The following is a 15526-nucleotide window of genomic DNA, read 5'->3' on the forward strand; positions in this document are numbered from 1 at the left end:
TTTGAAACTTCTCAAACAGAAAATGTGAGATTTCTGAACTTGAGGGACATAAAATTCTTATCTAACTACAGATCCTATTTTTCGGCCCCTAAGCATCTCGCCTACTCTAATCAAGCTGATTTACATTTTACACTGTACATTTGCATCCTGATGCCCTTCTTTGCAACACCCCTCCCACCTTCTGAGTAGGATTTAAGGGCTCAGGTACCTACATTCCCACAAAGGGAGCCTTGACTCTTGAAAGATTATACCTCAAAAATCTTGTTGGTCCCTAAGGTGCTAACTGGATGCAGATCTAGCTCTGTTATAGTTTAGTATTGCCAAATTGTTTTTCTGGCTACTTTTGTGTGTTTCTCTGTTGATTCTGTTTAAACTTTAATCCCTGTTGAAGTTTGACGGTTGTATTTATTATTACATCACTTGTTGGATCTGTTTGTCCCAAATGTTTTAAATATTAGTATGTGTTTTAAGTACTGTTTATTGCCAGAGATCAAGCAGTAAAACTGTGGAGGTCTTGTAAGATGTTAAGCTTGCACATACTTGTAGACATTTCTGTAATTATCGGTTTGCTAAGTACATGCAGGATTTTTATTTCTAGACCACCCATGTAACACTGCCTACAAACAGTAAAATGAATACTTCCACATTTAGTTTTTCCATTTATTAATTAAAATAAAATAAGATGTTTCTGGGATTATAACAACCACACACAGTAATTTGTCTTAATTTGATTCCAGAAGTACAAAAATGTGCAGTTGTTCAGAATGCATAGCATGGGAACTTGGTTAATTTGGTGTATAATGTCTATTGTAATGTAACCAAGTTGTAGGAAATGACACAGGAATGTGCTTTAATGAAGGGAACCGGACTGTAAACTATACCACTGTGTATAGTATGTATTATCTGTTTCCTACATGTATTATCATATTCCAACTGTATTGCTTTTATGTTTATGTGGTACTGTTTTCTGCGTTAAGATATCTAATATGCTATTCTTTCTTTGAGATTGCTGTAATCTTTGTCATATGATATTGCTTATCTGATTGTTTGCATTGACTTACACTGTGTAATCTACCTCGAGTCTCAGTGAGAAAGACAGAGTATAAATAATTATAAATTAATAGCAAAGAAGTCTTTTTTGGGGGGAAGCTATTCCTCTATTTCCATTTTGTCTGTTGGCCTTACTGCCTATGTACCATTTTGGTTAAACATGAGAATTGTAAGGGTAGCTAAATGAGCAACTTATCAGCATATCACTAATAATTTGTTCATAACTTTTAAACCATTACTTGTAATAAATTGAACCTGAACTTGCTCATTACCCCCCCTAACTTGTAATCAGATGATGAATTTCATTTCCCCCATTCCATAAAATGCAGAAGAAACCAGACTTTTCAGGCAGTCAGGGTTTTTTCTCTTTCCTACCAAGGGCATAGAAGGGAAAGCACATCTTATTATCTACTCAGTTCCGTAATGCTTGCCCTCTTCACCAGGTATGGGTAGGCATTTTCTGCTTATAATTGAAATTGCTGTCCCATACAGGGCATTAAGATGGCAGATAGAAGGATGTTTTTTATAGGGTGTTATGCAACCTAAATGAATGTTTCTTTCCTTTTTGCAAAACATGGCCAAGGATAGGTTCTCCCTTTTAATGCTTCTGGGTAACTGAGAGTAGGGTTGGCTTGTTTCTCTTGGTTTCCTGGTGGTAATAGTTTCAGGGACCATCAGTCATTCCTGTAAGCCATAGGGTCTGCTGCTGAAGGCCATTGGTTGCAGTGTATGGGCCTACAGCTAGTCCTTTGAGAATTCTTCAACTTTGTTTTTAAAATGTTCTGTTGGTGAATTTTTATTGGGGTTCAGTGAACAACTATTGGTAATAGATATATTGTCAAAGGGGGGGAGGTACACGCTTCTGAATCAAGGGATCAGTAATTCCAAATGGTCAAATCATAAAATGGCCATAGCAAGTTAAAATGTTAATAGTCTTTTGATCTTCAGCAATCTAATAAGACTATTCAGACAACACCCCAAGCAGTTAGTATGGTAACTGTCACCCATCTATGTTCCATATTTGCTTTTGAATCTTAGTTATATAGTTAAAACAAGTGTCACTTTGAAATTCTTATTAATTTTTTTTCACTTCCCTTTTTTAGACTCCAAAAGAAGTTTCCACAGTGGAATTACTTTTACAAACTACACAAAGAAATGTGATTTATTTTCAGAACTGATGAGGACAACATTGGCATGAAAGAGTGACTGTAATATTCACCAAGAACGTCTATTTTTGCTATGTATCAGCTATTTTATTTAAAAATACTCTTCGAAAGAATGATTTGCACTAAATAGAAGGAAAAGTGAAATGCTTTGAAGACTGTGAACACGAATTCTGGTTCCTGAAGTATATTTTAATTTAATCGAAGATTTAAAAAAACCCAAAACGATTCTCAAACAGGAGAAGCAGAATTGACATACTGGGGTCTGAAGAGCTGCAACACTGTCTGAACAGAATGCCCTAATTTTAAGGCAATTGTCAGAAGTTTTTATTTGCCTTGCTCTGCTCAGAATCCTTAATCTTTGTAACTATACACTTGTTTTGTAAATAATGGCTTGGGTAAAGTTCTTGAGAAAACCTGGAGGGAATCTTGGAAAAGTATATCAACCTGGAAGCGTGATGTCTCTTGCTCCTACCAAAGGCTTGTTAAATGAACCAGGACAAAATAGTTGCTTTCTTAACAGTGCTGTTCAGGTAAGAAAGATTATATTTTTCATATTTTATTTATAATGCAAAAAATATGGAAAGCCATGTGTAATTAAAGTGGCTTGTATTTTAATGGGCAAAGGCTTTCTATAATATTTTTTGTAATGTCAGTGAAGACCCCGATCTTATATTTAGACTGAAAATATTTTTAAAATTTTACGTGCAAAACCTGCTTGCAAATATATGTGGCCAACACTGCAGCAAATATTTTGTTTTTCTCATAAAATAAACTAAAAGGCCATGGAAACCATACTGGAAGACCTAACAATTGTTTTATCATATTTATCCACTAAGATGAATTTGTGTTCAATTGTCAAGCCCAGTGGAACAGTGCTAAGCATTTTTTTTATTTTAGTATTTATTATATAAATCAATAAAAGCTTCAAATACATTAGGGCTACTATACCATAGAAAAACAAAACAAGGGGAAAAGGTTTAACCTACTTCTCTCCACTTCTGCTAAGTATAGGGTGTTCTCCTCCCCCCCCCCCCCCGGGAACAACAATATTAACTTGAAAGTAAAATAGGGTGAGAGTAGTACAAATACAGCAGTACTTACTTTCTCCTCATAATATGGTCATAACAAAGTCAATTTCAGTATTGTAATTTACGGTAATATATTTTACCAACCTTAGTATATATCTACACAATCAAAGTTTCTAATGAAAAGATCACAGACTTGTATTTCATCTTTGAATTTATTATTCCATTGCATTACAAATAGTGCCCACTTGTTGAGACTTTTATTCTTACAAAAGTCCATCTTGATTTTCTATTATATATATCATTTTTGACACTAATGTGAAATCTCATATTGGGTTCTCTTACCCAAAAAGTGGCTTTAAAAAAACCCTATTGATTGCTTTAATTTTGACAGATTTTTCCCATCACCTGTCTCCCAGCCATTAAAAAGGTTGAGGTCTACAGGAATGATACATTTGACCTTCTGTGCTCAAAAAATATTTTACTAACAATTCAGTTCTGATTAACACCTGTTTTGGGATGGATGGTGGTTGTCAATGATACATACAAATATGTTATGTTTTCATGTATTTTGGTACAAATGGTAAAGTACAGTGTGTTAAAGTTACATGTTAAACTTATTAATGACTGACTTGGTGGTTATGGCATTTCCTGATGCAGGATATCCCAAATTCTCCTCTTTGAATGTCCTTTAGTGTACGCGCTCATTTATGTTTTCATGCTCTTGCTGGGGCTTGATTAACAATTTTAATGATTTATGTTTTTATTATGTTCTATAAGCCACCTCCTGCGGGTTCCCTGGAGAGGCGGCATAATATTTTTCTAAATAAGCAATTTATGAAGGGCTGCACAATGTCTGTATTAAGTTGTCAAGAGCAAACTCCAGTTTATTTTGATAGCGAGCCAGGAAGTCTTCAGGTTTGTATGCTCCTTTTCCTTTGACTGCTTGAAGAGCCAATACTGAAAACCTCCAAATGCATTAAAGAGCTTGAGTATAACAGCACTACTTTTCGTGCTCGCCGTGTTTGTTCATCCCAGTTCTTCGGAATACCACCACCACATGGTTTGCCTGCTTATACTTATTATTTGACAACTCCTTGTCTTTCTAGAGCCTTTTGTTTAGCTAGACTGAATGCTAACCCCTCTATGGTTATGCTAACCCCTCTATGGTATATTTGAATATACCATACCCAGACAGGACCTGTCCTTGCTCTTCTGGCTCTATTGATTCATTAGCTCATGCCCTTTTGGAATGCCACTTTTATGAGGAACTTCGATCATGTTATATATCTCCCCTTTTAACATATAAATCTAATGTCTCTGTGTCTGACATAATGCCTTTTTTACTAAGTGATAGGGATCCCAAGGCTACATTGTCAGTGGCAAGATTTGTTTCAGTCCTTATATCCCTCAAACATTAGATATATGCTGCTCAAGATCAATGGGTCAAGGAGCTTCTAAGGATAAAGGAAAGGAAAACCTCCAAATTTGAAAGAAACTGTAGATGCTTTAAGAAATGTAACTGTTTCCAACCAGCTATTGCAACAAACTGCTGGTTCTTTAAAATTGGGAAGTCTTCAGTTTTGTAACCATTCTAGTACTGATTTAAAGGGAATCTCCTAGGTACAAAGATATGGCATGTGCTCTTGAGGGAGAACTACATGTGTAGCCAGAACTTCCTGTTGTTCAGCAGCTGAACTTAAACTGATGTGTTAACTTGAACTATAGTTTGTTGAAACCACTGCAGTACAACCAGGCAAGACTGTGTGGTGGCACATGTGCCTCTCTTGCAAATGAATGGTATGTATTGGATTCAAACTCATTTATTGCTGCTTGTTTATTCAGTTGGATTCTGCTGATTCTTACCACCGCATACATCCATTTCCACTCTTTTTATACAAATTTCACACACTTTATTTTCATTGGACAAGGAAGCTTCATTATTTCAGTGAAATTCTGATCTTTTAAATCATAGCATTTGTTCTTCAAGCTGCTAAGATGCAAGAATCATATCCCATTGTTTCCCCCCCTCTAACAATAGTTGCCTGTGAATTTTCTTCTGCGTGACTTAAACTTTGTGGATACAACATACATTTTGTAAATCTTATGGCAACTAATGCTGTCAGCTACTGGATTAATTAAAATGCATTACCCAAGGTATTCCATACTATAGATAAGTGATCTTACTCCTTGTTAAATATCAAGAAAAGCCTAAAACAACTATTAAGTAAGTCATCCCTCGCCACCTTTTTTTTTTTACATTTACCTGGTTTTTTTTCCCTTTAATAATGGGTTGAGCAGGAATGTAGAAGAGATGGAGTGATAAAGATTGACTTAGATCCTGTCAAGTGCATGCAGAGTTTTGCTTACATAAGCAAACTTCCCCACCTCCGTCCTTCTAATGCAGCCTGTTGTACCCTCTAAATTCATGCTGACAGGAGTAAATTGAGGATCTGGAAAGGAAGGAGAGAATCAACAAAACTACCCACCCTTTTTCTGTCAGAAGTAACTTCCAACAGTGGAAAACATGGTTAGGATCCACCAAACTGATGATGACTTGCTTATAAATGTGTTTTATAAAGCTTTCCAAATGTCACTTACATTTAAGTGTTCAACATTTAATATTTAGTCTTTTCTCTAAACCACTGCCAAACTAGAAAATCTTCTAGTACTCAGTGTTTTCATTGTATGCCAGTTATCAGATTATTGTAGGGCTTCAAGTTTTTAAGATGGAAAAATATTTTGGTAAAGAAACTGAAGTTTCCTCCTTTATTTTTCTTGCAGGTTTTGTGGCAACTTGACATATTCCGACGAAGCATGAGAGGTCTCACAGGACATGTTTGTCAGGGAGATGCCTGCATATTTTGTGCTTTAAAGGTAGACATACAGTATTTCAGTTCAAACTACATCAAGTAGATAATATAATTTCGCTGTATTAATCTATTTGATGTAATATGAGAACTAATTTTGTCAGTCTAAAAGGCTCTGGCCAGTAATTTTTTTCTGACATTAAGTGAATATCCTGATTTTATGCTGCTAATAGATGAAAATATCTTTGGTTTTATAAAGAACCTTTTACTACTAACAATGAAAACACAGTAATAATTTTATAAGAAGTCTAAGTTGACAGGAGCCTTATACACATGAACCTTGAACTCAATGCAAAGCTTTGCTTTATAAAATAACATTTGTTGACAGGTTTTTTGTATTGAAGATCTTTAAGAGTTATAACAGCATTGGAATATAGATTATCAGTGAGGAAACAGTATAATTGTTCTTGGTTGGATCTTAGGTGTGTTTGGGCTGAGATTCCAACCTTCATATGTATAAATTCCCCAGTTGGGAATTAAAAATTACTCATAGCCTCGCAAATTGATCAAATTCCATTTGCTGCTTCCTTCATTACCTGGATAGAATGTTGCTGTTTTTTTGGATATAGCACTTTTTCTGGGCAAGTCAGAATGTAGGTCTTTTCTCTAAACCACTTTTCTCTAAACCACTATTATGGCTGTGTGCTTCTTCTTTCTTTGATGGATGTAGGAAAGAATGTATATGATGTGTGTAAGCTGTGTTCAGGCTACAACTTATCCTATTTTTAAAACTCATATCATGCTGTGTAACAAAGCTGAGCAAACTGAGTAAAAATTCAAAATGAAGTGTGTATTCTTAAAATATAAATCTACTGAAGTATACCATCAGCTTGATGCAGTCAAAACTTTTGTGGATTGTAGTGTAACATACATTTTGCTTTGCCTTACCTGAAACATTTTTCACTTTCTACTACTTTAGCTTCCTGCCAGCAAATGAATACTATAGGGGTGGGTGGAGCTGATTTCACGTCTTCCCTAAATTGCTATTCTAGGGAATTCAATTATGGGCAATTCTGCATCCTTTTCACTCCCTCCTACTGAACAGTGAACATATTCAAATATTCACTAACCGTACTGTTTATTTCCAGGCAATATTTGCACAGTTCCAACACAGTCGAGAAAAGGCACTGCCATCAAATCATATGAGGCATGCCTTGGCTGAAAGTTTTAAAGATGAACAGCGTTTTCAACTTGGGTTCATGGATGATGCAGCAGAATGTTTTGTAAGTACACTTATTCCTAGTAAGATTTTTATTTAAGAAGTTTGGCTTTACTGTGTGTTCGCTGTGGTGTTTGTGCTGGAAATACTAGAGCCACGTTCAGATCTCCTGTCAGTGAAATATTTTAACTTATTGTGCAGGACTATTATGATAAGGATCAATAATTATTGTAAAGTCATCTTCTGAAGTTTTTAAAAAGCACATTAAGGGACTCCTATAAAATATCTAAAAACAAAAACCATGTAATAATACTTTTTTTAATTTGGGTTTTTAAAATCTGTGGACAAATGTGGCTCTTAGATTGGTTCTTGTAGGTTATCCGGGCTGTGTAACCGTGGTCTTGGAATTTTCTTTCCTGACGTTTCGCCAGCAACTGTGGCAGGCATCTTCAGAGTAGTAACACTGAAGGACAGTGTCTCTTAAAGTTTTACTTGTTAATTTATTGCCAGCATTAAATGTAAAACAATCATTGTGTGAGCTGAATTATTCACTGAATCTTAACCACAGTTGAGTGTAATGGTAATCTTCATGGCAAACGACGTGTGTTGTATCATTGTTTTGTTTAGGAAAATATACTTGAGAGGATTCACTATCACATAGTGCCAAGCAGTGAAACAGACATGTGCACTTCTAAATCCTGCATTACTCATCAGAAGTTTGCTATGACGCTTTATGAACAGGTTAGGCATTTTAAAATCCTCTATATTACTTTATTTCCAGGATTCTAAAACTAAAAGTTTAAAACTTTTACTTTTTTTTCTTTTGTGTAGTGTGTGTGTCGCAGTTGTGGGGCATCTTCAGATCCTTTGCCTTTCACAGAATTTGTGCGCTATATTTCAACAACAGCCTTGTGGTAAGAGACTCTTCTGTATGTTTTTGTCTTGTTGCTAAAAACTCAAAACTGAGGAACACTAAAGTGATGTGATCAGGAGGCTCTTGTCTACATTGTTGCTCTGTGAGGATCTCCTGTATACCAAAATTAGTATTCTTGGAGTACCAGATGATAAATAATAAATTGTCGAAGTTTAAATATTCATTATAATATTTTTTCCTATGTTATACTATGTACTGTTACAAAGTTGCAAGGTCTCTGGTTGGTTAAGAATTCACGGGAAGTGTTAGGTGGAGGAAGATATGGAATTATGTCATAGCTGACATTGGCAAACATCCAAGGAGGGAAAAGATTATCTCCAATGTGAGGTTATTGCATATTAACAATATTGTTTCTTTCCCTTTCCCCACACCTTTGTCCTTATGACAGCCTTTTAGGCAGAAAGTTGCTGAATCGCCCAAGTTCACCTAGTTTCACATTTATATCACTCTATTACACTCCTATCTGATGTAGATGGCGTAGGGAAGGCAAATGCAACTCTGTCACATTTGAGCTGACCTCAAAGAGGGAAAACATTAGGAAAACTCCTTCACATTCAGTTCAATACTTGTTCCTCAAGGACGTTCTGCTTTGAAAGCAGTGCTCTTCTCCAGATCAGACTGCCCGTTTCTGCCATTGATTGCTCTCATCGTGCCCAGTTAGCACTTAGCATTCAGACAGCAACTGAGCAAGTATCTATTTGAATATCTTGTGCATTGAATTTTCCAGATAACTTGTTTTTCTAGCCAAAATAAGGACAGACGATATCTGGGCTATAGGTTCCCTTTCATATCCCATTTTTTCTGTGGGCCTGAGATCCCCAAAGAGAGGAACGTGGCTCATCCTTGACCCATATGAGAAGTTTAGTGGTCCAGAAGGGCAAAAGAGAAAACAAAATGATCATGAAGCTATACTGGGAGGAGCTTCTTCTTACAGTCCTCATCAGACAAGTTGATTTTGCTGTTATTGTCATAAGTACAGGGCTTCCGACTGGGGCAAAAGACATCACGTGGAGCAGTTGCGACTTCGCTCCCTATTCTTTGGGGGCCTGTAGCTGGGCCTGCATCAATGGAATAGGAGAACGTTATTAGAAACACTGTCTTTTCCAGGCCTGTGTTTCTATTCTTTATCCTGATAAGGGTAGGCCCTTCTAGCAGCTAGTCAGCTATTCTCCAAGTTACCGACCAGAGAACTGAAGCTTTTCCTTCGCACTCCTCTCCCCTCTGATGTTATAGTAGTAGTATGGGGAATCGGGTGGAAGTGGCTGAGGCTTCCAGGTCAAGGAGGTCAGAGAATTTTCTTAATCTGAGCAAAAGGAAGCTCAACAGCAGCGGTGGCAACCCCCCTTCAAGCTTTGAGAAAATTGTTAGGCACTTAGAACTGTCTTCCTAGGTAACAAATTAGGAATTTCCTATCTTTGTCTGAAAGGGTTGCCATCTTTTCTACTACAGTCCTTCCCTCTTCAGAAATTCTCTTCCTTGCATTCAAACAGCTTGGGACATAGAATGTTCTTATCCCATAAAACTGAATTAACGTGCCAGTTCTGTCATTTTTCTAAGCATATTAGGGGCTTGTTTATCTGTTCCTAAGCTTTATGCCACAGTGTTGTTCTTGTAGTCAGGTGTATATCTAGATAATGAGTCCAAGTGGTAGGGAGAAGGAGCTCTTAGAGAAATGTTGAGGTTGGTGTAACAGCATAACATATTCCTGTGGTCACCTCATATCTTTGCCCTAGTTCCCTGTATGTAGGCTAACCAACTTTGGCCCCAGACCAAGCCTTGCTGAAAGAGCAATGCAAATTGGCATTAATAGCAGTCTTCATTGTGGCTTCTACATTGGATGCACTCCAGGTAAGGGCCTTAACATCCAGTATAATAACAAGGAGAACTTTGGCATAGGTGTTTGGAGGCTTTTGCCTTATGAAAATGTTGATGGCCAGTTGCAGCCTCCATGTTCAGAATCAATATGCCACTGAGCGCCACTTCTTGAAGACAACATGAAAGATGCATTTCCCCCCTTTGAACTCCCAAATGGATCTAGTTTGCCACTATGGGGAACAGGATGGTATTGCACCTGTAATTTTGTTTTAATGTAGTAGGGCTCTCCTGTTCTCATAATAAACTTTTTAAAATTACTTAGTGCATGAAGCTTGGGGGCTAAGCTTTTTGGAAGTTCTCTGACAAAATCTTGGCAGGCCCAAACTGGTACATATTTAGCTGTATCTTGGTAATTGAGAGCTCATTCCTGGAGTCAGGCCTGAGGGATGTCTAGCAGACAGCTTATAGATCCAAGACTTGGAATTGAGGCAAAGAGCCAACTACATTCAAGGCAATAGTTCACTCATATGAAACTGAGCATTGTCTTTTAGAAGGGTGTAATGTATTAGCTCCACACAGAACACCCCCTCTGGCTCACTTGCACTCCTGCAGGTCACAGTAACTTGCATTTGCAGGAACAAAACCACTGGACACAGGGATCTTGTGCATGGCATAGAAGTGCTGCTATAGGCAAGACTGTGCTCTAGATAGTAAGGCTTCAATTTCAAAGTCATGCTGAAGATCAGCAAGTCAGTAGCTCTCCAGGTGCATGAATCACTGGACTGATGACTGAGTCTGGACATACTGACAAAAGAACCAAGAGGATCTTGATGATTGCAAATGTTCATCTCTCAGGCTGGGCAGCCCATTGTGAAAAGGTGTCCATTCAGGGGATATATAGCCCATTAAAATCTAGGAAGCATATCAATTGGCTGGAGCTTTGAACAGTATTTCTCTTCCTCTTGACCTTCTAGGATTATATTACTAGTCATCGTGCTAACATACACAGACAATCCCACCATGAAAGTAGATACAGGAAGAAACCAGGTTAGTCTCACTTCACAGGGGAAGTGATGCTGCTGTTGAGCTAGGTGCAAATCCAGCTTAAGTCAGTCAGGATGAAACATAAAAACCACTAGGACATGGTTCAGGTCAGGAGGTGACTTTTATCAGTGGTAAAGTCTTTCCTACAGTGATCGTCTTGTCTGAAACAGAGAGGTTTGTATGCGTTCTGTTTTTTGCTTTTCTTTCCCCTGTTCTAGAATTTCAGCCCAACTACATTATTTTATCTTACTAGAAATCTTTGCTGTTGGATTAAAATGTTATCATATTTTGTACTTACTGATTGACTAATCCACTTTGGATCCCAGCGAGTATGGTGGATATAAATGAAAGTAATAAATAACTAATAGGAGTGCTGAAGTTTCTAGATCCAAGATGGTCCATCCTGAGATTTGTGGTTGCACATATCAATATTTATGTCCTTGAAGAATCATTTTATTCCCAGAATCATGGTGTTACTGATATATAGAAAAGAAGGAACAGATAGGCCTATTGTACCTTAGCTGAGCTAATGGAATTATTTATGCATTCAAACACTGGGTTCATCCATAGTCTGGTGTGGCAGATGAAAAGAGAGGAGAGCTCATTTTAGCTGCTGTGGAACACAGGCAGGATGCTGCTGCAGTCGTCTTGTTTGTGGGCTTCCTTAGAGGCACCTGGTTGGCCACTGTGTGAACAGACTGCTGGACTTGATGGGCCTTGGTCTGATTCAGCATGTTTTTTCTTATGTTCTTATGACCTTGTGGCTGTGCAGATAAAATGTGGAAGAGAAAGCTCCTTGGAGAAAGGGTGGGATAAAAATGTGCTAGATAGATACCGTAGTCCCTCACTTAACTTCAGAGGGTAAGCACTAGATTACTCTTGCATCTGAGATACAAAATTCGAGCTATGTTTAATTAATTGTCACATGCAAAACCCGGTTTACTTTATTTTATAATCCTTGTATTAGCATATCATTTCAAGGCTCTAGGGATAACTGAATTTGTCAGGTGAATCAATAGTTATTCCTAAATATTGGTTTAGTGTTTCTTGTCTTAATTACATTTCGTAGGAATTGATGGAAAGCACTGGGTCAAAATAGATTGAACACTATTTATTGTAGTAGTAATATTTTCTGAGTTGAAATTTTACTGATTCTTCTTTGCAGCAATGAGGTTGATAGGATGCTGGAAAGACACGAGCGACTCAAGCCTGAAATGTTTGCAGAACTGCTTCAGGCTGCAAATACTACTGATGACTTCAGAAACTGTCCTGTAAGTTACCTTTTTTTAAAAAAGAGTCTTTCTGTTGGGCAAGGCTTGAAATTTCCTGTGAAAGTGATGACACGTAACATTTATTTTTTTTGTTGAAAAAGGGATCTGATTAGTTTCTTCTTAACTTTACACAGCTATGTAACTTACTACAGCTATGTAACTTACTACAATTTGTTTTTAAATCTAAAGATCGCAGCTGCATTAGGTTAGTGCGCTCAGAGTGCAGAGGCAGGGCAAGACCCTTGGGGAGAGATGGGTTTGCTTCTTAGAAGAGTTCATAAGCAACACTTATTCTCCAACTGAGCTCGGAGGACATCTTCAGCAGCGGGTTTTATCGTCCTATGCTCGGAGGCAGGAGTTAAAAAATCTTCACTTCTCCTTCTCTGGGCTAGGAGCGCCCCCTGCTTTCCAGTTTTTCTCCTGCCTTAGAGGGAGCAGCAGGTCTATTAGCCAGCTCTTTAGCCAGCTTACTTATACCTCCGTTTTGTATACCTTATTCCTAATTTATTTATTTCCTCGTGTTTGTTACTTACCTCCCGCGTTGATTACCCCTGTTCCTCTTGCCCGATCACGGCGTTAAGGCTAGGTGTGTCGTGTGTCTCTCCCTTCCCACCCACCCCCTCCCCGCTTCGGCGCTGAGAAGAATGGGGCTGGTAGAGAGGAGAACCCAGAGGAACTCATGTCCGGAGACGAGGAACAGGTCTCTGGACTCCTTTCGCCGCGCAGATCGCTCGTGGCGGCTTCAAAGACCCGCAGGGAGAGTGGGCGGGCGAACAAGAAAAGAGGCGCCGAAAAGCGGCGCCAAAAAGGCGTGTGAGGGCAAAATGGCCGCCGCAACTCCCCGTTCGGCCCAAGGGGGGCAACGAGAGTGAGTCGGATCCCGGCACTTTAGGAGCCTGCCGAGGGAATGGCGCAGGAGGCGAATCAACGGCCGGGTCCGGTAATCCCTCAACCCCTCCGTTCCCCTGCTCTGTGGGAGGTGCGGGTAATCGGGCCATGATAGACCTCATGTGGCAAGCCCTCAGGGAGGAATTTGCCCAAGCCGGGGAGTTGTCCCTCAGGGAAATCGCCAGCTCCAGAGCCTCTTCTCCCGGGACCTCCGTATCAACCCGTTCTAGGCATGAGAAGGGGAGTTGTACCAGAGACTTTAGCCGTGCTGGTTCTTCCAAGGCGGCTAAGAAAACTTCTCCCCCGCCCCCCCCATAGAAGGTCCAGGGCTTCCCCGCCAGATTCGGAGGGAAGTGGAAGAGAGGAGGGCGAATTCTCCTCAGGAAAAGATGGGGGGGGGAGGAAGTTATTCCCCAAGATCAGCAGTCTCTTCTCTTCGCAGGGGAGGATTACCAGGCCCTTCTTTCCAAGGTCATGGCAACTTTAGACTTACATGAAGACGAGCAGAATGAGGCGGCTAAGAGCAAATCCACATTCAGGGGCACCAAGGAATTTTTTGCCAGGCTGAGGCCCCAATTATGTTCTGTCCCTTTCCCAGAATACTTTGAAGACCTAGTAAGGGCTGAGTGGGAAAGGCCCCTGTCAGGCAGACAGTTCCCTGCCTTCGTAAAGAAACTTTATTCCCTGGAACCCAGGGGAGCGAAGCTTCTGCAAGTGCCTATAATTGAAGCTCCAATAGCAGATCTGCACTCTGCAGGCCTAGTCTCTGAGGACGGTACAGGCAGCATCAGAGACCAGCTAGATAGGAAGGCAGACCACGCTGCCAGGAAGGCACATGACGCTTCCGCTACATGTATCCAGGCCTCCACTACTGCGGCCCTGGTGGCTCGGGCTTGTGTTATGTGGTCTCGTAAATTGATTGATTTGGTCCCACAGGATAACAGGAAAATGTTGGATGGCCTGAACCGCGTCCTCAAGGAGGTAACATTCCTAGCAGATGCCACTCTGGACTCGGTCACCTTGTCAGCCAGGGTGCTAGCAGCAACCTCAGTAACACGACGGGCCCTATGGCTTAGACCCTGGTCAGCGGACAACGGGTCAAAATAGATCCTCCTGGGCTATCCCTTCGAAGGGAATCGTCTAGTCGGCTCTAAGCTCGAGGACATTATTATTGAAATGAAGGACAAAAAGAAGGCGCTTCCTAAGTACCTAAAGAAGGAAGGCAGATCATCGTATTCGTCCTTTCAGCCCTTTCGGACCTCCCACACCCTGGCCCGACCCAGGACAGACAACAGAAGAGGAAGCTGGTCCTCTGGAAGAGGCTTCTTTCGCAGGAGATCCAGATTCAACAAATCATCCCAATTCAACCAAGCCCAAGACAAGTCTGGCAGGTTCAATGACAAGCCTGGTAAGCAATGACTGCGCTCGGTATCCTGTGGGCGGAAGACTCCAATGCTTCGCCACGACCTGGGAATCTACCTGGACGTACGTCTGGGTAGCAAAGATTATACACGACGGATACAAATTGGAGTTCCACAGAATACCTCCAGATCGCTTCATCAACTTTCACTCTTACAAGCAGGAAAAGCGCACCCGTACGCGGGAAGCAATAGAGCACCTTCTGGACATAAAGGCCATCAAGTATGTCCCCTTACCGGAGCAATGCGCAGGGGTATACTCTTACTTCTTCACAGTGCCCAAGAGAAATGGGGATTGGGGCTCGATTCTAGATCTGAAGCACATGAACAGGTTCATCCGTCTCCAGCGTTTCAGGATGGAGACCCTGCGCTCGATCATAGATGCTCTGCGTCCCCAAGTGTTCCTCACTTCTGTGGATTTAACAGAAGCCTATATGCACATTCTGATCCATCCCCAGGGCTGCAAATACCTGCGGTTCTCGTACAACCGATGTCATTACCAATTCCAGGCTCTCCCGTTCGGCCTGTCCTCTGCGCTGAGGATGTTCACGAAGGTCCTGGTGACTCTAGTGGCCCACCTGAGAGAAGAAGGAATCCATGTCTTTCCTTATCTGGACGACATCCTGGTGATGTCGCCATCCAAGCAACCCTCCAGTCAACGCACAAAGACAGTGCTCTCGACCCTAGAACAGCACGGCTTCCTGGTGAACAGGAACAAAAGCAACCTCACGCCTACGCAGTCGATCAGACAGGGGGTGATTATAGATACGGTCCGGGGCATGATCTTTCTCCCAGAGGACAAAATCGACACTAGTCAAGCTGCAGGGACTAATGGTGTCCTGCATCGGCTCCGTCCTGTGGGCTCGTTTCCACATGAGAGGTCTAC

The 15526-nt window shown here is 40.4% G+C and overlaps 1 protein-coding gene across 1 annotated transcript in view; it reads left to right on the forward strand.

Annotated features, from left to right (window-relative positions):
• The first annotated feature begins 2265 nt into the window (after positions 1 to 2265).
• Positions 2266 to 15526, forward strand: part of USP53 (ubiquitin specific peptidase 53) — a 34991-nt gene continuing 21730 nt past the window's right edge. Inside the window, exons 1-6 of the mRNA XM_056855890.1 lie at positions 2266 to 2746; positions 6026 to 6118; positions 7200 to 7334; positions 7898 to 8011; positions 8102 to 8184; positions 12229 to 12334. Coding sequence (XP_056711868.1) covers positions 2603 to 2746; positions 6026 to 6118; positions 7200 to 7334; positions 7898 to 8011; positions 8102 to 8184; positions 12229 to 12334 — 675 coding nt within the window. The 5' untranslated portion in view covers positions 2266 to 2602. The remainder of the gene's footprint in view (positions 2747 to 6025; positions 6119 to 7199; positions 7335 to 7897; positions 8012 to 8101; positions 8185 to 12228; positions 12335 to 15526) is intronic.

The sequence above is a fragment of the Euleptes europaea genome, chromosome 9 (genome assembly GCF_029931775.1).
Source record: "Euleptes europaea isolate rEulEur1 chromosome 9, rEulEur1.hap1, whole genome shotgun sequence".
In the NCBI taxonomy this organism is placed as follows: domain Eukaryota; kingdom Metazoa; phylum Chordata; class Lepidosauria; order Squamata; family Sphaerodactylidae; genus Euleptes; species Euleptes europaea.